Source organism: Grus americana, chromosome Z (assembly GCF_028858705.1).
Source record: "Grus americana isolate bGruAme1 chromosome Z, bGruAme1.mat, whole genome shotgun sequence".
Lineage (NCBI taxonomy): Eukaryota > Metazoa > Chordata > Aves > Gruiformes > Gruidae > Grus > Grus americana.
The window spans coordinates 3,362,443-3,387,178 of record NC_072891.1 but is presented as its reverse complement, the minus strand read 5'-3'; the positions used below and the strand labels follow the sequence as shown (position 1 = coordinate 3,387,178).

General features: G+C 42.5%; 1 protein-coding gene across 14 annotated transcripts in view; it reads right to left on the bottom strand.

Moving 5' to 3' along the window:
- Positions 1–1,505: 1,505 nt before the first annotated feature.
- The window catches only part of DYM (dymeclin), a 220,222-nt gene continuing 196,991 nt past the window's right edge, over positions 1,506–24,736 (bottom strand). For 11 of the 14 annotated variants that reach the window (XM_054809295.1, XM_054809304.1, XM_054809297.1 and 8 more), the window contains one exon: positions 1,506–4,155. In XM_054809295.1, the coding sequence (XP_054665270.1) occupies positions 4,006–4,155 (150 nt within the window). In that variant the 3' untranslated portion in view covers positions 1,506–4,005. Of the gene's footprint in view, positions 4,156–7,329; positions 8,073–13,070; positions 13,188–20,185; positions 20,207–24,736 lie in introns of those variants that run through there. The other 3 variants (XR_008574614.1, XM_054809300.1, XM_054809301.1) reach the window with 3 other exon arrangements.

Genomic DNA, 24,736 nt, shown 5'->3' with positions numbered 1-24,736 from the left:
ACATTTCCTTCCTCTGAATCTGATAACTCTGTTGAGGCCGTTGTGTGTCGCTATCAGATGCGCAGCTGTAGACACTGCTGGTTTGTGAGTTAGTAGAGTCTGTTATAATAATAGATAATAAATAACCCCAACCCTCCCCAAATTAACAACAAACCCAACACAAAAGCAGGTGGAACTCTGAATTTTACAGTAATACGGGTAGCAATGGTACAAAGTTTTAAAGCTAGCTAGGTAAGGTGGCTAAGACCTGCTGAAGGGTGAAGACTGGAAAGGATTTACAGTGGTCAGTGCGATCGTACAGAAAACTCCTGGTCTTCGAGCACAGAAGCCAGGGTTTTCACAGACCGAGCCCTGGCAATCAGGAGAGAGCCTGGGGCTGACTAACTATAAGATGGCATTTGACCTTTAGTTGGCTGAATTAGACAATGTATGCAAGAATAAAACTGAGCCGCTCAGTAGAAGAGGTTGTATGAAAAGCTTTAGAGTTTCCAAAGAAGCGAGGGGGGTTGTTTGCTTCTTCCTTTCCGGTTTAACTGGTAGATCAACAATCTAGCAGGCATGTAGAAAACAGTTTGGGTTTTTTTCCTGTAACTTGCTTAATACTCTTCTGTTTTAGGCTACGAGGCTCAAGAAATGCCATGAAATCTGGAAGGTTTTTGGACTGCTTTTGCCAAAGTGAATGATGCCTGATTTATTTGTAGCTTCCAACCCACCACCTCATTTTCATAGCAAGATCAGAGTTTCTCTCAATTAACTAAGGCACGACAATTTCTCCCTCATTGGGCACATGTGCATCAGGTTTCATATGCACAACTTCCACTTCACTAACAGCTTACACAGCAACTTGGTTCCCTGCCCGTTCTCCCAAAAGCTTCACACCCAGAGGAGACTCACGGAAGGGATGCTCCTCTGAGTGAGGAGGTCTACCCCCCTGAACCCTGACGCAAAGGATTTCCCTCTCTGTCGCTACTCAAGCAGCCCAAGCAGATGGTGTCACTGGTGATCAGCACATATACGGCACATTAAAGCAAAGATCCTGGTACAACACCCAACGCCCTAAACCAGGGGGACGCCACCTGCCTATATGGTGTGGCCAGAACAATAGGAAAGAGCAACTGAGGGTGCAGCATCATGTCATGTCTGGTCTGGTCAGGTCCGAAGGGGATAATTCTGTCCCTCCTCTGCTCCCCCACCAAGACTGCATGCTCCTGGTGCCTCCTCCGGGCTGTACCTGCTGCGACCACAGAAGCTGAGCTGGCAAGAAGCCTCCGTTGGGTGGGATTCAGCATGACAGTGCAACACGACACATCCCTTCTCTCACCAAGCAGAGATTTAAACAATCAGCTGCTTAATACAATAAATAAAATAATGTTATTTTTATTGCATGTCATGGAGAACGTTATAAAACCTCGTGCACATTAGGTCTGACGACCACGCCAAGACCCGCTGGCTGAATGTCACCATGCAGCAGCTGTCACATAAAACAAATACAACTACAGCCTGTATTTACTGTTTTAAATTTTTCTTTTATTATGCATAATAAAACTTTCACACAAAGTAATGAAAAGGATCCCTAAGGTGATACTTTACAGATCTGAAGGAAAACAGAGTATCTGTGACCACACCAGACTGCAGACTTCAGGCCACTGCCAGACCCACATAATGCTCAAACTCTTGGAAGAACCAACAGGGCTAGCGTGGATTTCAGCATAAACCTTGCTCTGGCTCTGCTGTTTCAGCCTTGCATTGTAACCCCAGCTGTTCCAAGCCAGCTAGCCCCTGGGAACATTGCCTATTAATTAAATGTGATCGGAACAAACCTGTTCCTTCTGTACTTCGATTCGATGTCATCATGAGGACAGCGAGAAATAATTTACTGTGCGCCTCCTACATGGATTCAGCGGCCGGTTTGACCTATTCTATCAGATTGCTGCTTTATGTACCCTTCTCTTGATAAAAAGCCCTTTCAAAGAAAAATCAGGTCCCCTCCAGTTTGACACCCGGGTGATAAGCACCTGCTCCAGCTCAGCCCTCTTTCATGAAATGCTCCACTTCTGCTGCAGGCAGCGGGGTGGAGGGGGCTCACCTCGGGCCACGTTCAAGTGCTCACAGCCGGTTATGACAGAGGAGAACTCAGCCATCCCAGGAGCTTCAGAATCCACATGTAAAAAGTGCATCTTCAGAGTGACCTTTCCAAAGGCTGGGCAGCTCTGCTTGAGTCACAAACACTCTTAGTCTTTTAATAAAGACAAAATTAGAAACTGCTACAATAACCAAGAAAAGTCATTACCTCCTTTAATGTTTGCTTGAAGACAATAAAAAATAAATTCAAAACATCGCATAACCTTACGTGCAGCTCAGTTATGGTTCATTCATTTCTCACATTTTCCTAAGAAAAACTGCATCTCCGCCCCTACTATTGCCTTTTCTCAAAAAGCTTCTGCCATTTTAAATTCCACAATGCTCCCAGACTGTATATGTTGCTTTGTAGCTATATTTAAATAAATTTGGAAAGCTTTATTTTTTGCTTTTTTTTTTTTTAAGCCAACATTTCCATTCATGTAGGACTCAAATGGACTTCCACTTCTAAATAAGCAGATAAAAGGAAAGTACAATCCTCGTGCATCCTTCAGGGGTGATAAAACAGGGTGCAAGAAATTCTATTTAAAGCCACTCGAAGGACTGTTTGAAAGCAAATGCACCCACTTCAGGTCAATAAACAGAATATGCTGGAGCAGGCAGTGAATACGGAGGGTTGCCATGTGTGTTCAGGAACAAGTTCCTTGATATTTGTGTTTTGGCACGCAACGCACCGGTGACAGTCCTCCACATAGCAGCATGTGGGACTAGGAGAGTGTGTGCATGCATGTGCAACAGGCACCGTCAGGAGCCTCCCCACAGAAGAAATGATCCTCATTTTGAAAAATGAGATGTTCTTTCAAAATCAGGTCAAGCCATTTCTTTTGTTCTTCCAACTGCAGAAACAGGTATATCAGGAAAGGACACTTTAAAACAACAGAAAAAGAGAAGTATTCTACATTCAGATAAATTTATACTTCTGCCATAAAACCTTTAATATCAAACAGGGGGTTTTCAACACAGAACTTTGCCAAGGATCCCCATGACACGCCATCACCATTACACAGATTTTTACAGGACATTGGTCTATTTTATAATCTTATAACTATTTTCTTCGGAGATTTTTTTTTTTCCCACACATTCAGTTTCCAGGAACAACTTTTGCAGAAAGGACAGTAAAACAAGTCTGTAAGGGACCTGACTCTGAAAGCTGGTGTTTCTAGCCCTCTATAGAGTATTTGCCAGTCAAACAACAACAAAAAAGGACTTGCTATTGAAAATCCTCCCACAACCATTTTGATATCTAAATCAAGAGTTTTGAATCTGCCTGGGAGCTAATCTGATTAATATGCTGCTTGCTAGTTCACTAGGATGACAATGTAGACACCAATTTAACGGCTGCAGCCTTGCCAGTGCCACCGAAATGAAGGGCTGTGAGTGAAAGCACGGGATTAGGTAATGAGCAACCCACGGCAGAATCCAACAGACCACAGAAAGCTTGACCCAACAAAGCTGCCTCACTTGAAAGAAACAAAAATACAAATACCACTTCCAAATCAAAGTCCGCAATCTCTTTCCTCATTTACCCTGTTAAGTTAAAAGAACAATCAGGTTTGTGGTTGGTAGTAACATCATACCCCATGTGTAAGGCCTCATTTTCATCAAACAAGCTCTAGGTTATAGGACTATAAATACAAGGTTGCCTACAAGCCGTCAGTTCCTCACACCACAGTCTGTTGCCAGCGTGTCGGTGGCAATCTGCTTCCAAAACATCGATGCTGGACTGTACACTAGTGGCAAGCTTCATTCTCCGTAAGCTTTGGGGTTGAGGGTGCACGCTGGAAGGGGTCACGTATTAACACGCGGTGCAGAGTTTCATTTTCTGTAAGAAGACGGAGCTGAGTTGGCTTGGCTGGGGCATCTCCTTCAGCCGGAGTCCATAGTGAAGAGCTGGATGTCATGTGGGTTCCAGTACAGGGCCACGGCGGAGTTGTAGACCAAGGACCAAACGTAGGGGATGAAGAACTCCTCAGGCTGCTCCTCCTCCACGTACTTGAACTTCAGCTCAGGGAACTTCTGCAACAAGAAACCAAAGTCCACTGAGGGAAGGTTTGCATGTCTGTCTGCAAACACACAGCCCATTTAAACACTGAAGAAAGAGGTCTGGTGAAAAAAATAATGGAAGGAACTGAACCATTAGACCCAAAGGAAAGTATTTACAGGATAAAGAGATCATTTATAATTTCTTCTTTGAACTGAATGCTACATTGGCATATTGTATTCAGCCCTTTTACTGTTGGGCATGCTCAGTTTGCCTGTTAACAAAGATTAAACACGTGAATCCTTTACATAACACAAAAGTCTTAAGGAAAGGTGTCATTTTTAGCAGCCCCACGAAAGCCTTCTTGCTCGTGCCCATACAGACCTGTTTATAGCAGTCTTCCCTAAAAAGCACTTTGCTATTAATTGTACTCAGTTCCTTGGCAGGAGAATCCTTTGGAAAGGATAAAAATAGTCTGCGATATGTTTTCAGGAACCCAGTGGTATAGCAAAGTGACTTTTTGCCTCTGATTCTCAAAGAATTTATGTATGTACAAGTTTTCAGGAGAAAAATGCTCTTCACCCAGGAAGCAAGGTGGGAAGCGTGGCTGGGGTCCATGGGTGGGCTCCTAGAGGCCACTTCCAGTTTTGCTACAGGTTCCTCTGTAGCTTTGGGTAGGTCATTACCTCTGCGCCTTGGCTTTCCCGTTGCCGAGCAGTCGGCAGAATCACTCTAATGGCATCACTGTGGCAATCAGAGTGCAAAACCCTGCAAGCTCCTCAACTGCCAACACGCCACGCATCTATCCCACTTCAGCCTCTCAGGCTGTAACCACAAGATCTGTGCACACAGACCCTACAGCAGATACCTCCCCTCCTGCAGGGGAGGGAAGTCACAGGCTAGACGATACCATTTCCACAAAAGCCCTGTTTTTCAGTGCGAGCACTTCCAGAATTAACACACATCATATGCACGAGCCCAGCCCATCCTGACCCGATAGGCATGCTGCATCCTCCATTTTCCAATTTTCTCTCATTTCCTCCCTCCCAAAGCAGCGCGCACACTGCAAACCCACTGCGTTCGTTCTCGGTAAGTATTTGTTTTGGGGAAGAGCTGAGCCTACTTTTGTACTGTGCTCTTCAATCATTTTATCTACTTCTAAATGTTGCCTGTGTCGAGAGCTTGGCAGAGTCGCAGATAAAAGCCGCATTACAATGATCACTGGAGTAAGATAAAACATGACCCATTTTATTATTTATAAGGCTGTGGCTAAGACTAAGAATAAACTTTATGGTGTGACACGATCAGAACAAGCACAGCAATGGCTAAGAAGCCTCTTTGCCCATTAATAATGAAGGGACACCCTATCATCTTTCCTGAGCTTACAGTGTCCTGTTTCCCTGCGCTCGGGCACAAGACCCTTCTGGCTGGAACAGTCTCCTTTGAAGAGGCACTTCTTGGCCACTTGGCTTTATTTAACTTTTACATATCCACATTATTTGGATTCTCGGCAGTCACAAAACATGGAAACTATTCCACTCTTTCCTTGCGTTGCTGCTGTTACGAGAGCAGTTTCGTGCAAATACTGAGCATACCCTTACTCCAAGCCACAAAGGTGCCACCTGCATTATGCTTTACAAGGAACGTCTCTCCATGGACAGCTTCATTCAACCACCTGCCATCTCCTATGCTGATGAGGATGTCAGTGTCACCTTCCAGCATGTTCCAACATTCTGGAGCTGCCGGGGTTTGGCTTATGTTGGGGTCAGGTCCTTCACCACAGCTCTACTTAGCTAGACACCAATATTTAGCCTGGGAGGAACCATTTTGGCCATCGGTGTGGCTGTCGTTATTGTACTTGATCATTTCAGAACATGTGGGGAGTTCATCTTTATAGCAATCAGGGAGGGAAGGAGGACAGTATTGTTTCCAGCACTATTATCTCTGTTTAAGGAACTAAGGCAGTTAAAAGATAAGGTTGTTAAAGGCACTTCTGCATCTAACTCCTGTTGAGTTCAAAGCCCAGAACCTCAAAGGTGCATCAGCAAGTTTCATTTCCTGTGCCAGACATGCAGTTTGTGGCAGAGAAGCTCTCCCATAGCCCTTTTGTGCCCCTAAACCATTTCCTACCAGCCCTCTACAACCTCCAAGTCTGTTTTGACCATCCTGTTTAATCTTCCACATCACTTTGTTTCCTCCCTCTTAGGTGTCTTGCACCAACACTCACCCCCATCTCTAATTTATGTCTCCTAGCCTACTCCCATCCCCAATCTCCCTTCCACTGTACCTTCACGGTCTCTCTTTAGTGTATCTTTCTATGCCATACTTGCCCAAGTTTTCTTTTTTCTCATCAGCCTTGTGAGATCCTCCTTTTCATTAACATCCTCTACCCCTTCCCACCTCGGCTCCAAGACCTCGAGCTGTGCCCACCTTCCCCCTCTGCCACCCCACCCCTCCTACCACGATTCTTTCAGCAGGTTAAGCCTCACTCGAGTCAAGCCCTCATGTAGATTTTAATTATCTTTAAAAAAAAAACAAAAAACAAACAAACCCTGATATTCTACTCTGCTTATCCTCAGTGTAATCTTCCCCACTTCCCTCCTAAATGCTTCCTGACTTGTGGTCAGTGTAGACAGGAACATGTTCAGTTCAGCATTGCATCAGCAGAATGAATGGTTAAACCTCATGATTAAACCACTGCAACATTTCCTAGCAGAGAAAAGCCCTTACACAGCTGTCATTCTTCACCCAAAAGGTGGCTGTATGCCAGTACTGCAGCCTGTAGTAGTCCTTGTGGGAGGGAAGGGGGAAAAAAGTGATTAAAAATGCTAATTTGAGTTGAATTAAACACAGATAACTTTTTTCACCTTCAGGGTCACCAATTATAGCTACTGGTTTTGCAAACACTCATGGCACTAGTCTGGGACTATTCTGGACTCTTATGCAGTTTAATGAACATCTTTAGCTTTAAAACATTATATCAGAAATTCCAAAAGCTTCATCTGAGATGCTCAGCTCTTACTATCCCATCATCTCTCAGCTGGAAGGGCAGCATAAAATAAATCAGACGGCATTCATATTTTCAGGCATTAACAGTCATGCATTGATTTTATTATTAAGCCTTTCTTCAGACTGATCAATGTTGCCATCTATTGTGATCATACCATAGCAATTTAATAATCAATTTCAGATTAAAGACTATAACTCACTGCAATCAGCCTGGATTCTCTCACACTCAACATATGTCTTGAACAGTCTGCAGGTTTATCTTGGGAATGTAGGCAAGGATAATGAGATTTTAAAGGAGAGATATAATACATATTGCCATTGCATACACACAATTTCAAATGTATCTTCAGAAAAAGAAGGTAAGTAATGGCAGAAATTATCTTTATCCAACGGTCCCGCTGAACAGCGGACCCCGGATAGCTCAATGGACATGGAGAATTTGACTTCCAGGTTGGTTATTCATGCCCAACTTCTTCAGATGAATGCAATGATCCATGGCTGTGTGGTGGCCACATCTTATCATCCATTAAATGTGGGAAATCCTAGAGACTCAGCATGGAGAGAACTTTTGCACCAGACTCTGTCTTGCAAGATTTACCACTGTTATGACACAAAACTACCCATACTGTTTCACTGCTAGGGCATTCACTGAAAACAAAATTTGTTAACATTCAAAATCATCAAATTTAAGTAACCTCAAAACATTTCTGCCTTAGACTGACTTTAAAACAATTTATAACAGCAAGGGTTAAACACCACATAAAAAGCTTGACCAATGCCGTAACGCTTTAAGATTTTTGACAGATGGTAATACAAGGAATGTTTAAATTCAGCTCTGTGCCGTTTATCTCCTGCATGCTCTGCTTCCAAATGAGTGATCGGGAGCCCTCGCCGTGCGCTGCAGACAGACAGGAGATGACATCAAATGAACGTTTCAGGAGAGCTGTAAAACAACCAGGTCACAGGAGTCTCAGGGCAGTCCCAGGAAACGCCCCAGCCAGCACTGCTGAGGGTTTTAGCACGGCTAGCAGAATTCCCGAAGTGGCACGTCAAGGCAGCAATGTAGAAAAACATTTTCTTCTGCTTTGCTGCCGTTGTGCCCAACTTAATCCTGCAAAGGTATTTGCTCCCCAGCTAGTGACACCCAAATGAACCCGATTTTTAGCACTTTCTGAAAAGAGGGACCACTCTAAGGCATCTTAAATTCTAGTCCTAATAACAGAGGAAAAGTCTTGGCATGGGATAAATCATGTCTTTTTTTCCTTCACAGCCCTATTCACTCAGCTGGTTGGGGTCAGAAGATGTACAAATACTTCATTACGCCTTCGCTTCGCTATTTGAGTTTTTGAACTCATTGCCCTGACGTAAATGGGTCCAGCAGAGCCATTATTTGCATTTCTCTCCGGTCGTTATCAGAGCAGAGACAACCCCAGCTAGTTTAAAACAAACCAACCTGAGACAGTACTTGAAAACTCGATAGCCGGAGGAAACGCTAGGATTTGAACTCCACAATTTAAATACAGACACCACTTATCAGCTCTGGTGAATCAAACTACCACAGCACCCTATCTTGTTTTCTTCTGCCAGACAAAGCAGAAGTCAGATTTAGTGGTTGGGACGAGGGTATAAACTAGACAGACCAAGAACTTTGCAGACTGTCTGGGCTGTCAATCATATGATTCGATGAAAAACCACAGGAAGTCCGATGAACAGATGCAGAACTGAACTGCAATAACTCCCCTACCGCAAAAGTTCAACAACATCGGGGTTTTTTCTTTTTTTTTTTTCTTGTTTTTTTCTTTTTTTTTTTTTTTTTTTTTCAGTTAACGATTAGGAAGATAGCATCACGGCCAGCCAACAGCACCTGGCACGGCTCCAGGCAACTCAGTGGCATTTGAGCTAGAAGACTTTGAGCCATACATTAAATAAAAAATCCCCTTCCCTTCACAAATGAACCATCAGAGCTGCTGTTAGGCTGCAGTGTCATGTCAGTGGATGATCTCCGCTCAGGTAACACGAGCAAGGGCAGACGGAGCTGCACTAAGAGCGATGGAGCGAGGCTGTGTCTTTGCTTGTTCAGTGATCTAGATGCTTTACTGGATGAAAAGAAATGGGGCAGTCGCTGTGGAAAAGAAAGAAATCAAAGAACTGGATTAACATTAAACTGGAGAATCCTCTTTTCATTGAGTCCTTGGTATAGAAACACTGGTTTCTGAAAGAGCAATCCAACGCAGGTCAGTATTTTCAGAAGTGTGAATGGTTTAGGAGAAAAGTACCATTTCCAAAGGAGTCTGAACACATTTGAGAGTCAAATTCACATTAACCTTCCATCAATCTGAAGCTTCAAAGTCTTTCTGAAAATGGGATTTGTGTGCATTTGAAAAGTTTACCATGAGTCTTGTTTGGTAACCTAATGACATGATGGCAAATGATGTGTTTCATATTGCTTCAGTTAAATACAGTAGAGGGAGCATCGGCAGGATTGGACCTTATTAGCAAAATATATCAACTGGCAAAGCAAAAAAAATTCAGCACCATACCAAGTCTTCCTTACAGGTGCCACAACGAATACTTACCCCAGCAAGGTTTAGTCCTACAACATGCCTTGCACTTAAAACACCGACCCGTGAGGAATTTGGGCTGGGGAAGAACATTTATATTGGTCTGCAAAATCCACAATGAAATCTGGCCCCCAAAATCCCAATCTGAGTCAAATTAATGGGAAATGATCTTGAAAATGACTCAACGGTCATGCCCGGTACACTGTTCATGGTACTGATATACATATGAAAACATCTCTATATTTATTTTTTTATATCAATATAAGCACTTAAGTGCTTTGACAGAGGACAATTTATGGAAGAAAATTTCTCAGTATTTGTTCTAAGATACTGACAGATTGAATTTTTTGCAATTATTTAAGTCTTGCGGGGAGATAATGCCATTTCATCTTTCTCTGGTTCTCTTTACGTTTACATTGCTTCTCTCTGACTTGAGACAGAAAGTCTATGTGGCTTTGGTGAAATAGCTGTATGGGCTACACCACACCTGCCTGATATCATCTTTGTCTCCTTCTCAGGCTTGAAGCACAGACAGCCCAGCAGAAGATGATGGTGGGGAGATGAAGGAAGCAAACAGGAAATCTGCTAGACTAAGCACGAGCTGCACATCTTGTTCAAAGATCTGTGTAAGGAATAGGTGCAAATGTAAAGTCGGAGAAGAAAACAGTGGCTCGGAGCGTGTCAAGAGGTTTTGAAAGAGAAATAGAAAACTCAAGATGACAAGAAGAGGTTCAAAACAATCTATGCACGGGCTAAATATCCCCAGTTTAAGCAATAACATCAGCTGTAGTAGAAAACAACATTTTTCTGAGGGAGTAAAATCCAGTAAGTAACCCCTACTCATCTAATGAGATACAATCTTCCTCGTCCAGAAGGGCAGGGAAGTTTATCGCTAGGGAGACAACTGTTTTAGCAAGTTAGGATCATTGATATCTGATTTCTGTTCTCAGATCACTCAGAATAAAGGTTTGCACAACCACAGCTGCAGGAAAACAACCAGCCAGGGAGCGGACAGTGAATTTGCACTGTAAGATGTGAACTACCACCAGAGAAGCAGACGTGCCTCTGTTGAGAGAGTTTAGCAATTATAATTTTTTTATGGAGTACTGAGAAGCCAGGTCAGTTTTGGAAAAATCAACCGAACAGCTGTGCCTAGATGTTTATTGGTAAAGACACAATGATTTAAAGAAATGAAATATTTGCAGTAATCCTGCCAGGGCGCAAAGCTTTGTGGAGTACCACATTGCTAAAAAGAAAAAGATTGCACTTCTTTCTAGGATATGTTGGCGAACACTGACAGCTTTAAAGTCCTTCTAGAGAGTCAGGGATGCACTTATACACACACTTGTTTCTATTCCTTGCAGCTCGGAAATACTGCTGATAAATGTCAATAGCTCCAAATCATGCCATAGAAATTCCTTTTGTCTCCATCCCGAGCCTTTAACCCATACAAATTCCAAAAGCACTGTACGAAAGTATAAATTTGAGTTTAGGATGAGGCCAGGTACCCAGTGCAGGCTGTCCTGGGTCCACCTCAGAAACATCTGATTCTGGGCTACTTCTAGACAGGATAGTAAATAAGTTGTACCACTGGTCAGCAGCTTCTTCAGCAAAGCTGGCTGAAAATGTGCCACCTGAACAGCCGATCCTGAGAAAATCCCTTAAACGGTTAGTCTGAGAAAACGGGGAAACCCTGCACAGCTTTGTGGATATTGTGCTTACCTGGAAAAATTTAAGAATGGGAAAAAAAGATGAAGAGGATGAAAACCTAAAGCAGGAATTGCATATTATGCACTGCTAAGCATTGTTAACCTCTACATAACACTGTATGCGTTTTAAGTACATAGTCACACTTCAAGGATTTGCAGTTATAATTACAATTTCCTTGCCATGTCAGGACTGTTCTGTGTATCACGTTGTCTAGATGGATACGCATCTTTTCGGAACATTTCCAGGATGACAGCTAGGAGCCAGACAGAGCTGAGACTTGGCTGCCAGACCAGAGACAGGCAACTGCAACAGGAACATTACAGGGATGTTTGCAACACCACAGAAAATACAATATATGCTGGCTTTGCCAAATAATAAGGTAAAAAGGACTAGAGATTGATATATGGAATTATACTCTAAGCTTGAGTATGTAGGCATGATCTGTAGGTGAGGTACCATCAACAAAAAAATAAAACATTCATCTACTTCAGGGCTTAACCTCAAATGCCAATAATTCTTTGAAAATACAGATGCCTTTTAGAGTAAAGAACACAGGCACAGCATCTGAGCAAAAAATGAAAAACCTCAAAATGACAACAGGTAAAAATGAGGTATGTTATCAAAATTGAAATAAAAAATAACCAAGAAAAGATTTAAACATGTGGACTGAAGCAAGCTACTGGCCCAACTCACAAAAACAGTTGCCGTGCCTGACTTTGTCTGAGCGTTGGCGATCCTGTTATGTACACACACTGACTACTCAGATAAAGATATAAAATCCTTTGTGTGCTTTTGAATTTAGGGAATTTAAATCTGAAAACCAGAATAATCCCTGGACCCATTTCTCAGTAGCGTTAAAGGGCACCACTACACACATGGGGATGAACTTATCAACTCAGAAAACTTTTATAGATATGAAGTGGATGTATAAGTCTTCCTAGCACGGGATTTGCAGAAAATGCACATTTCGTAACAGCAGGCCCTATTTTTACCAGTGCTAAGGAAGATGCAAATGAGTTTAAGCCCTGGGTTCCCGCGTTTCAGCTCGCATCCTTCTCCAGAATAATGTGCAAAGCTTTACTTTTCCAGCAGTTCAAACCAGTATGTTTGCAGCAAACATTTCTGTTAAAACTGGAATGCATTTAGAAATCAATCATTCACTGACAACTTTATATAGAAGATTTGTATAGCTGCTAAGAAAAAGTTACAAGATTAGGAGTAGCTTTTGGATGCTTTGCTCTGCTACAACTCACAATTAAATCAATGATGCTTTAGTGGTACCCTCAAAGAATGGCTTGGACACCCAGGAATTTCAAAAGTCTCAGAATTAAACCCTGCAACCTTATAAAGACTTCCCAAAACACCATTCTCCCCCCAAACAAAGCAGATTCAAGGCTGAATTTTTTCTTTCCAGAATTTTATGAATGAGACAGTTGAAAATCTGCCACTTTTCAAGTATGTTAAATGTAAACTTTAAACAAAGAAACTGGCTTTAATAACTCAGTTGGGAATCTCTCACTTACTTTAACATATTGTGTAAATCAAGGGGCGGGGGGGGGGGGAATCAACTCTTTGAAGGTCTCAAATTGGGCAAAAATTTAAGTTGTCCTAGATCCATATGTGCGCTGTTTGGATCACTCTGCCAAAGACAAAAAGTATTCAGTTTAGCATGCAAGTGAAGGCAGGGGAAGAGCGATTATGCAGAGTCAACCAGCAGATCTGCGAGAAGCTGAGATGCTTGGTCCCTCCAGAGAAAGCTCACGGTGCCTTCAGAGCCCCGGCATCACCTGGTCAGTGGGGAAATCCTTAGATAGAACAAAAAGGGCTTTTTATGGTTCAGGACTTGCCAAAGATCCCGTACAATTTGATTATTTGCAATAACATGGAGGAACTCAAAGGAGGGTAAAACAGGGGTGAAAAAGGCAATGTCTCCTGTTGGTAGAGACAGCAGAGAATTAACTCATGTGTCTGGGCTACAAAGTCTGCTCCAACTTCTGGGTAAAAATTACAGATCTGTGTTCCCTTCACCAATCTTTTTTTTAAAGCAAAGTCGATACTACAAATGCCAACCAATATTCCAGTTGTCACATCAGAGACAACTATCTGCTAATTTTTCTCTGAAAAGTGAATGGCACGCTTTTAGTCTGAACTTTACGGTGAAGAAAAGCTCACCTGAAAAGTTTGAAAATGGCCTAAGAAGTGTAGGAACAATGGAGGGTTTGGAGAAAATAATCCTTCTGAATAATGAATATATACCAATATGCGTAGCTACATACTCAAAAGACATGGTGAATCTACTCTACGCAAATCTTAGACCCAACTATATATATTTTAAATTTCTAGCAGCGAGTCCTACTGTTGAAATCACAGCAGCTGTTTTGATTTTGATAGCAGACTACTCTAAAATACAAGGAATGTTGTTTATCGTGGAAATGCTTTGCGCTCCAGATAACATCACCGGACGATTGCACCACCTAGGCTAACGCACCATCCCATCGTCCTAAAACAAACCCCAGACAAAGCTCTCACTGCTGCCTGACCTCTTCTATTCCCACCAAAAAACCCCAGCAATCGTGCAAATAAAACTGTTGCTGTGGTGTGTGCCATGCAATCAGCAATGCAAAATGAGCACAGGGTGCTTGCTACAAGTGTGGCAATGAAGGAAACCGTTAAATTGCAGGAACGTGACCCACATTTTTGTGTTTCAGTAAGGCACTGGAGCAAGCACTCTGCCTTGCTGCAAGAGGGACTCGCCTCAGGAACCCTGTCTGGACAATGTACAAATTCTGACCCAGCACTATGTGAATATTACCCTTTTCTCACTTTTTCATAGGAATTGTCATACCCAGGGTTAGATTTTTCTTCTCCCATCCTGGGAAAGGAGCCTGAGATCTCACCGTCCGTCTTTACAGACTCAGTCCCACCTTGCGCTTGCTGGTGGAGCTGGTGACCTCCGGCGAAGTCTCTAGCGCTGATCTCCCTGCTCTTCAGGATCCGAGACAGGAAGAACTAAGCATGCTGACAGCATAAACCACACTAATTTCATAGCTAAAGCATTTTTCCTTTTGGAAACTACCTACGTGAGCCCTCTGTGCTGCCCTAATACAGTCATGGGATTATCCAGTTGAAGCACAGAGGATCAAGAGGTCAAAATGCTGTTTTCACCCGCCTGTTTCTTTCAACCAAAATTCAGAGTTACTACAATGTCACAGTTGTTTGTTTTCTCGTTTAGTTGCATAGAACATATTCCCCCAACACAAAAGGTGGCAGGAGAAGAGCAGAGTGATTCAGTTTGCATATTTTTCCAGTGACGAGGTCCCAGACATGCTTTCACTGGAAATTGGTGCAATGCTGCAGCAGCATCCAAAACATCCCACCAAGCCAAAAAGAACATTACTTTGGACAACTGGGACCAAACTCCTCTCCATTATCACTGTACAGGGGTCCAAAACACACCCCCCCAAACAAAAAAACCAAAAGACTTTGGCTTTGTGCATCAACCAGGGAAATGAGACCCCTCTCCCCACCGAGTTTAACACCTTCGATTTGCCTCGCGGAGGCTGACATTTACAACACATTTCCACACGCGGAGGGCTCCTCGCGACTCGTTTTACGAGGTTTGACTTTTACATAACAGCAGCCACAAAGACGAAGCCCGAGCAGACATCCTCCTCCGGTCCCTCCCACCCGGCACGGCAGCGGGGCGGCACGCCAAGCCCAAACATCCTTCCCCTCCCCGAGCGCCCGTGGAGGAAGACCTCCTTTTGATTTTGTACTTTTTAATCTGAGAGAGCCAGGCTTGTAAATATTACAAAAAATGATAACAATGACTTAAGAACAGAGACAGACTCGCTGTCACCAACTGTTAACTCTCAGATCAGGGCAGCCTAGGAAGTGGACCCTTATCTGCCTGAGGTTCAGGACATGCTGACTAACACCCATATTGAGTCTGCAGACCTTTGGCTCCCTAATCTCCCCAAACTGGAAAATGTACACCCCGACAGACATACTCCCTTCTTAAGTATTTCAAGCCCCAACAAACAGACAAATCGTGCCATGAGATGAGCAGCGCTGCCCGTTACACGCAGGAAATTCAATTTATTTGTCTTCAGGAGCGAAATGTGAAATGACAGTAAAACCTCTCCAGCTGTAGCACACGGTGCCAGACTGCAGCCTTATCTCTGCTGGGACCGCGAGACGAGGAATCGGTGCCAAATGTGGACGTTTATGCTCTTTATTTTGCGGATGTGGACTTCACAGTTTTTTTATTTATTTGCTCTAATGCCTGTGAAGTCAGACCCAAGCCAGGGGAGGTTAAGTTGACCTCAACATATAACCAGGGTGCTTTTTTCTTAAATGGATTTTTAGGTCGTTCATTCTATTCTATATTCTGTCTGTATTCTATTCATGAAGGACATGAAGGTTGTGATAGCATGTTCAAATTAGCTACTGGAAAGAAGCCTTTATCAATGACAGAGGCAAGTAGCGTGCAGGACGGAGAAAGGGATGGCTGCTAATGAGTAGGACAAGGGTTCCTTCAAGGTGCAGGACATCTTTATGAGTCTTGAAGCTGAGCAACTGCATCTCCTTGACTTGCTAAGTATGGGGAGTCAGGAGCCGACTGCATCTAAAAAGCCATCTGCATGCTTGGTGTCCTCCTGAAGCCACCAGTTTAAAAAGTAGCAGTCTTCTATAGTGAAACTGATTCTTTTTCTAATGCAAACAATCATCTCAATCTGAAAAAGGGCCTTGAGTGAACTCTCTTGCAATAATGCATGAAAATTACTCGTGTTTTCTGTTTTACTATACTTTAGATGTAATACTTCCAGATCTGTTTGCCTTCACTGACCTTAGCTGTATTAAGAGCTCCTATTCTATTAAAAACTGTCTTTAGGACATGAATCAAACAGTTCTAGAGAACTCCCCACCTCAGGCTGGGGAGTTTTAGAAGTCATTTGTTCATAAACACTGTTACATCCCTTTGTTATCGAATGTATCTGCCCCTTTCCCCACTGTGCATTCAGGTCAAGATTGTTTAGCCTGGTGACAACAATCAGTCTTTGCTGGCTGTAGCACAAGAGGACGGAGCTTGGCAAAACCTGATGGGACAGATAAGCACGAGGAATTCAAATACAGTTTTGCTGACTCTGAGTTCAGAGCTAAAGGCACCGCTTGAATCTCACGGGTCTCACATTAAGGACAACAGATAAGTTTAAGGGCTGTGCTCTTCTCCCACTCTGCTCCATAGATACAAAATTTCCTGCTCTATTTTGGAGCTACCGGTTGCTCATACCACCACCTAGCAGACCTTCCTTCAGTGGGCTATCTGATACAAGCCTCTGGTTTCCTATCTGTAAACAACAATCCTTGCTGGGGTTTTTGATATCTAACCTGCTGTGGCAAAGGAAGGGAAATGTTCCTCCTGGAGCTTCTGGATGCTGCTGCAGCGTTATCAAGCTGGAAAATTCTCACCCCACCACTATACTGGCTGTCCTCAAGCCGAACCCAGCTCAGGAGCCACAGGTTGATTGCTCTCCCCATAATTTAAACATCTTTTGTGATAAAGGAACTAGTATAAATCACCTAGCTAGCATGCAAGGAGTAAATGCAATGTATGTCTTGCAGGACTCCCTGTTTTTCATCATTTCCCTTGCTATAAGAGTCCATGGTGTCTGGAAAAACCCAGACCTTACCTGGAGTGCTAGTATGGTCATTAATGGCAAGGAGAAAAGCTGGCACCTGGGGTTATGGTAGGGAGTCTGCATGAGAACATGGTCAAGAAAAAGCATTCCTTGTTTGCAAGCTCAACAGATTGTGGGTTAAGCATTACAATCTTCGGAACCATAAACCCAGCTTAAATCCACATGGATTCAAGATTCGATGCAATCATCTGATACTGCACAACAAATACAGCTGTGGGAAAGGCATGGTGACCTAAACCAGCTGCCCTCTAACAGCAGAGTCCTCAGCAACGATGCTGATACACGTGAGAAATCCTCTGCTTGGCCAGGAAAAAGCCATCTACATCACTAATCATCCTAAGCAGGAACAAACAGCCTGTAAATCAACTGGAGAGAAGCATTGCAACTTGTACCAAAGGTTGTGACAAAATTAAACTCAGTATGGGAATGCAGTTGGGGCAGCCATCAGCTGACAAAGTACATTTCTTCCTCATTCTCACTTCTTGGTGTAGTTGCTGTAAACATTCAAGACGTTTCTCTAATTTATGCATTTAATTAAAAGATATCTATAATGTTCATGCTGTTTACATTTAACCCAACACTGCAATGAAAGCTGTAATTTTGTCTGGGATTTATATTCTGTACTCAAATGTATTTTGATTCCTTGATTTAAACATACACACAGAAGTGAAAATGTGTCAAATCATGAAAATGAAAAAGATTATACTCCATTATCTAGTTCATCTGTCAACCAGGGCAGAAATCTTCTGAGGACTGTTTTTCTCAATCTGCCACGTTATGGAAATATAATTTAAAAGACTAATTCAGAAAAGACAGCTAAATTGTAAAGGTGGAAGAGCAATTGGACTGGCATAATTGGAAGTTGGTTATGTGATGTTTCCCTCCCTCTATCTTGTATTCAGTTGTTCATAACTTGCCAAATCTTGCACCTTCTGGAATAAAATCGTTGGCCTCTACCGAATTATTATATATTTTTTTAAAGTAATAAATTCATTTTAAATGCAACTTTTTTTCCTTTTCAGCCACCCTGCCTGTACTGAAGGTTTGAACACATGGGTTGGAAATAGTGCTTAACTGAGGAGGCGAAAAAAAAAAAAAGTCAGAGCATTTCAGCATAATTTTACTTCACTTTGACCAAAGTTGCAAGATATTTGGAAACAACACGTCATGCGCATGCAGTGCATTTGGCACTGGACTCTTCATTAGACTCACAACATACACAACTAAGTGAGGGAAAGCTGCACGACACATGCGAAGCAGATTTAGTCACGGCAAAAAACGTAACAAAAGAATAGGGTGGCTTTCTAGGGTACGGAGGAGGAGGAGGGAAACTTGGGAAATGTTATTTAGCTTGAGCAAATGTATAGCTCCTGAGTTATTAGGGGATGGGCTCTGGCTTGGAGCCCTCCGAGCCCTTATGGGCTGCTCACGAGCACTGGGCTCCCGCCAAGCTGCTGCGAAGCCAGCAAAGCTCTGCAGCTCTGGGCAGGGAAGCTCCTCTTTGCTCTCTTTCAAAAACCGGGATCATCCTTGAAGGTTAACAGAGTTCAAATTATGTGGCAGGCGAGCGGTTAGCGGAATGGAAGTAGCTTTGAGAAACAGACACATGCAAAATGTTGTTTACCAGTGTCAGAGATCTGTTACTATGGGGAGTGACTTGGAAAGTCTCGCACTGCTTTCCCATCCTCTCATTTCTGAAGTGCTTGCTTTCTGCCTTATATATGTCTGTCTTGTAGCAGCTTCCTTAAACCAATGACATCAATCAATTTAAAGTAGCTGGAGACAAACGACCGGATACACAGAGACAGACTGTGTCATGTTAGAATCTATGCAAAGTTTAAATTCTTCTGCTCAAACTCTATGTGCACTTCCTTCCCATAAAGTAAGAGAATGACCCTATCTCTGCCACTGAAAATTTAAATTTAGGGAATATTTCTTTATTTTTAAATTAAACAGCTAAATCAAATTAGATGCGCTGACAGGCAATGCAGAGCTCACATGGAAAAATCAGAATCTGTTGCTACACTCATTTCCAGTCTTGTTGGGTATTTCACAGAGCAATGAAAGGCCAAGACCAGGCTTCAGTTGTGCATAAAGAAATATTTGATTGAACTCTTCCGGCAATCCATGTTCCCTTTAGTGACTGGAGTTTGTATGTCATCTCCTGACCCTTCCCCTCTACAAAGTTTGCAGAGCACCTAACATCAGGCCCCCCCATTTATCACCACCGGCGATGCCTCATGCAAGGATGCTCTGCCATCTGGAGAGCAGCAGGATGTAAAACATTCCTCATCCTGGGTGAGATTAGGAAAATGCCACCACCTACCACTTCTCCCCCTCCAAAACAATATTCCTAACATCGCTGGTTCCTGGTCATCCCTGCCAAACAGCCTTCTCCTGGCTAAGAAGTGGTTGGGGCATCTTTCACCAGACATGAAATGAAGATGCTGAAGGGCTCCTCTCATGCTGACTAGGTCACCAGTAGAGCACAAGCAGACTCTTCTGATTCAAGGAAGAAGATTGTTGCAATGGTCTTCCCTTGTGTCCATTACAGAAATATTTTTCTGCTCCCTACAGGATACATAAAGAATTACATATTTATTTCTTCATATTTAGATACTCGGATATTTCAATCCAATATCAATTTTGTATTTGTTGCTCTATTTCAGGAGAAAAGGCAAATGTTAACTGTTAGTTAAGAGGTAACCAGCCTCCATGAGAGTCCCACTGCCACTTCTTCCTTATTGTTTGTTATACTTTCCTTCATACTCCCTTCCTAGTTTTTATCACTAGGGGTGAAAGGATGCTAACTAAACCCTTAGCAAATACTGAACAGCAAATTCTGTGCTGCTATCAGTGCTGCTCCTTCCCAGGCTACTTGTCAAACAGCTCTTTCACCCCATTTTTACTTTTTTTTTGTTATGAACTTTAATCACAAAGACGAATAAACACCTTTACTATTACCTGCCCACATGACGCATTTGAAAATGCTGATAACCAACCCTCCACCATCCCCTGTTCTGCCCAGACCCCAGCTCTGCTCCTGCTCAGGTTCAAAGGAATTCTTAGCTTTACAACATCGATAGTTTCCTGATGGCCTAATCCTGGGTCAGAAAGGAAAAAAACCAAAACCCTTTAATAACTGCTGCTATAGGACACTATTCCATCTTCTAAAGCCTCTGCATGTAACTGCATGAATTCTCATCTGTTCTCTTAATGGGAAGCAGTTAATTACAATCCACAAGCTGCCACAGGCAAGGCTGAGACATTAATCAGCGCGGCTGGGTACGGGGCTGTAACTGCAGCTACAGGTCTGCCGAGCAGTGCAGGGACTAAACCCAGGTGACAGCAAAGTGAAGACAACCACAGGGGAAACACACCAGGGAACAGCAAAACTCTTGTGCTGCTGATCACCCTGCCCCTAGAAGGGTTTATTTTCCCTTTTATATTTTCCTTGGTTTGAAGAATTAGTCTCAGAATCACTCACAATATGTATTAATATTATTGTATTATTATATTTGCATTTATACAATCAAATTGTTATTATTACCTAGTACATTTCTCCTGGCTGGGTAGATAGGACCTTGTAATCTGAATATTTCAGTTTATTCTCAAAACTGGTTTTGGATAACCAAAACACTGTCCAGACTTCTGGTGGAAGGCTGACCCTGCATAACAATATTATTGAATAGCTCTTCTGAAACAGCTAGGGTAACTCCAGAATAAGGTGATTTCATTCCAGTATAATTGTTCAGCTTTGCAAAGAAAGCAATTACTCTGGAATGAAATGACTGAATTCAGAATGCAGCTTCCAGAAGGTAACTGGAAGAGTTTTCAGGGGCGGAGGGGACAGACATTAAGCCTCCATGTAAATATTAGTCTCCATGTAGACAACGGCTTGGGAATAGGAGTGTCCTGTGTTAGCCCACCCTTCGTCTTCATCTTGGCCAATGCACCTCATTCCTGAACTGCGGAATCACTGTTACTCAAGTCACTCACCCAAGGCACCACCCTCCCAAGCTACCTTGTCTTGTTGTGCAATAGCCAGCTCTTGCTGAATTCCTTCATCTCTGGAGGAAATTTACTTCTTTGGATTGCAGTAAGATAAACAAAGCGCTATGTATTAACAGGATGCATCTTTCCTAGAAAACTGTGGTTAAACTACTAGTAGGATGTAAAGGAGACAATCAAAATGTAGAAAATAGTGAATTTAAAATGAAAATAACTGCCACCATAATCCTGAAGGCAATGAAACCCGCACCTTTCAGTGCTTCTGAAAACCCTACATGTAAGGTTATATTATACATTATATTTGCACTTATACAAGTCAATTGTTATTATTACCTATTACTCCAAATTAGTCTATTTTCAGCCAGTCATTCATCTTGTAGGTATTAAAGAAAATGAAGATCTTATGCAAAAGGTTGAAGAAAGAAACTGCACTGAACTATTTGGAGCTTCCCCTGATGATAGTAATGGTCCTTGTGGGACCATGACAGGTTCACTGATTTTTCAACATAGAAAGCAAGTGTGGATTTGAGTGTTAGTGCCACTTTGTCCTTGACCATCAATAGTCTCTGACAGACACAAGGGATCTCCAAGCGTGGGCAGCCCTTAGCAATCTTCTGGCTTCCCTGGTTCAGAATGGAAAGGACCGATGTGCTGAGATTCTCAGTAGCGTATATTGTTTTTTTAACGAAAATCATATTTACACTACCAACCCCCAATTTTTTTAAAAGCAAGGCACGCTAAATTTGTAATATTTTTAACTTAACTTCAGCTGTAGACACAGCTCTGAAAGCATCTGCTTTTTATGAGTCTCAGTTATGTCAGCAATGAGGCCAAGTTATTTGCTTTTCTTCTTCTGAAATGGCTTGGCCTTGCAGGACGGACGCAGGCTGCGGACAGGGTCTCTCGCTGGCATCAGCCACGCGCTGATCCTGCCACGCCAGCCCCGGCTCAGTGCGTGGTACGTGAGACTTCCACCGCGCTTTCATGCATTGCGGACAAGCTGTTTTCAACAACTTTTTGTTTACGGACAAAGGATCCAAAATTGTAACAAAGCTAAATGAGCTAAGGGAGCTTGTAATATTTTCACAGCGATCCACTCTTAATAAAAAGGAGGAAGAGCTCTGATATAATAGAGTGCAAAAATTCTGTTTACAGGATCTTCATATAAGAATCAATGAAATTAAGCAAGGCTGCATTACTTGCTACTGCTATCAATTAATACGGCAACCACTTCCAGACATAATAATTACCATATGTGCACTGTGCTTTACCTCTGGGCTTATTAATTTCATACACAGGAGGTTACAACTATTGATTGCATTAAAACATATTGACACATTACAATAGAAGTGCTCCCACTGCAACGCGTCGTTGCACAAACTGAAACGATTCAAGTGATACAGAAGCAGCCCCATCCATCAGCAGATGGCTTGCTCTGGTCATTTCTCCACCCCCTCCGAAACGCACAAACACAGCATTGCAACAGGAGAATGACAGCAGTTAGCTCAGCTGCTTAGGGACAAAAACTATAGGGTCTCCACGGACAGATGTTGACCGCTGGATAAATGCAAAATCACTAGGAGTAGCTACCAATATAAAGAAATTAATACAAATAAAATGGCTCTTATTTCTCACTGCAATCTGCCCCGCTGAGAATTTGCACATGTAGAAGCGACTGCCAACCAGCGCTACCCTGTGAACTTCAGAGCAGGCTGAAGTTTGGCGAGCCTCGGAAAAATACTGTCGCTCATTTTGGGGCTATTTAGAATTGCATTTGATTTTTGATAGATAAAGAACAATAATGACATCCAAATAACATCTAGAAAGAGTGGTGGCTGTGTTGCCATAAGACAACTGGGTTTCTAACTACACACAAACATGGCAATACATTCAGAAACAACCATACTCTGCTTGCATTTGGGGTTTTTTGTTGTCATCCCATCTGCATAATTAAAGATACATTTCTATACAATTCTTGTTACAGTTCCATAAATTATATAGCCTGCTTTAAAACCTCCCTGTAAACAGCAAAGCATTGTTTATATTTTTAATAAAACTTAATTTTCCCTCTTCTACTCTATATATTTCAGGCAAGAACGCACTGAATTCAGTAGGTAAATCATAGAGTCATAGAATCATTAAGCTTGGAAAAGACCTCTGAGATCATCAAGTCCAACCAGACTCACATTACAAAATCTCACATTAAAATAATTCAACTGTCCTAAAATAATATTTAGAAAGACAGCGGCAACCGTGATGTGGAGGAACAAATGTAACAGGCAAAATTATAAAGTTTTCTGCACTAGTAGTACATTCATATAGGGTGAAAGTGTGTCAGCATTTTCCGGAAACCTTTACGAACTAGAAGGAACCTGGCTTTTTTTCAGCAAAAGCACTAAAACCGAGTACCAAGCACAAAGAGTTAATGCGTCCTTCCTACTTCTGAAAGTAGGAACGAACCCGATTTCGTCAGTGAGGTTTGGCAATGTGCGAAATCCTGTAACCAATTTCATTTCCTGATAAATGAACAGTCCACAGGGGAAAGTCAGCCAGAGGCTTTGGGAACTGTCGAGAGCTCAGACATGACCGAGAGGCTCCTGGAAGGAGCCAGACTGTCTCTTCGCTTATCGCCGCCCAGCCAAACGGCACCATCCGAACACCGGCGCTGCCAGACTCCGTTTCGAGCCGGAGCTGCGGCACAATGCGATAGCGCCTCATCAACGCGCGGCACCCCCTGAAAAAATAAACCAGGTCCAGCACACCTCTTACGTTAGACTTCGAGCGAGCGGGCTGAAAACGCATGGCTGTGTAAAACTAGCGTTGGGATGTGACTTGTAATGGTCTGCGTTGATTAAAAGCCAAGTGCTAGGAGTGATTTGTATTCTGGAGTTTAGAATCTCCCACACACCTCTCCAACAGGAAAAAAGCCAAACGCGGACGGATAAATCATTCATTACCAGATAGATTTTGGCATTAGTGAGACTGCAAAGGATGCATTTGCAATAGGAGCTATAGGCTGCGGCACGTGGAAAGCTGAACGTCACTCTCAGTTTTAAACTATAAGCTGATTTTTTGAAAAGTTATCCTTATAAATGTGATTGATAGTCTTACTCAACGTTAACAGTAAATATCATATCTAATCGCAAAATTACAAATGTGCCTCAATACAAGCTCAGCCGTGAGTTTCTGATCTATTTAAACACCACCTTTTCATACAGAGTCAACCTGAATGTTTGTTCGCTTTTATATTATTACAAATCGATTCACAACTCCAACATTTTTACAGGAAATTCAAGTAGCTTGACACACACAGATTTGAACTTTTAAAAGTCTAAAGTTTGAGCTTGTAAAAAAAAAATATTGCCAGTCTGATGACCCCTGAAGGGAAGATAAAAGGAAAAAAAAAATAGCTCAAATAATAACTTCAGGCCCTTCATTACCAAAATCCTGGGTAACTTTTCAAGTGGCTTGCAGGCTTATAATAGCAGCAAGGTCTGCAATTGATTAGCTGCCCCAGCACAACCAGATGTCTCAGTGACGAGGAGAAAGTAGTGGTGGTTCTAGAGTCTGCTGGGAAGTAGAACATCATTTCACTGAAAACCAAAATATCTAAAAAGGAAGTT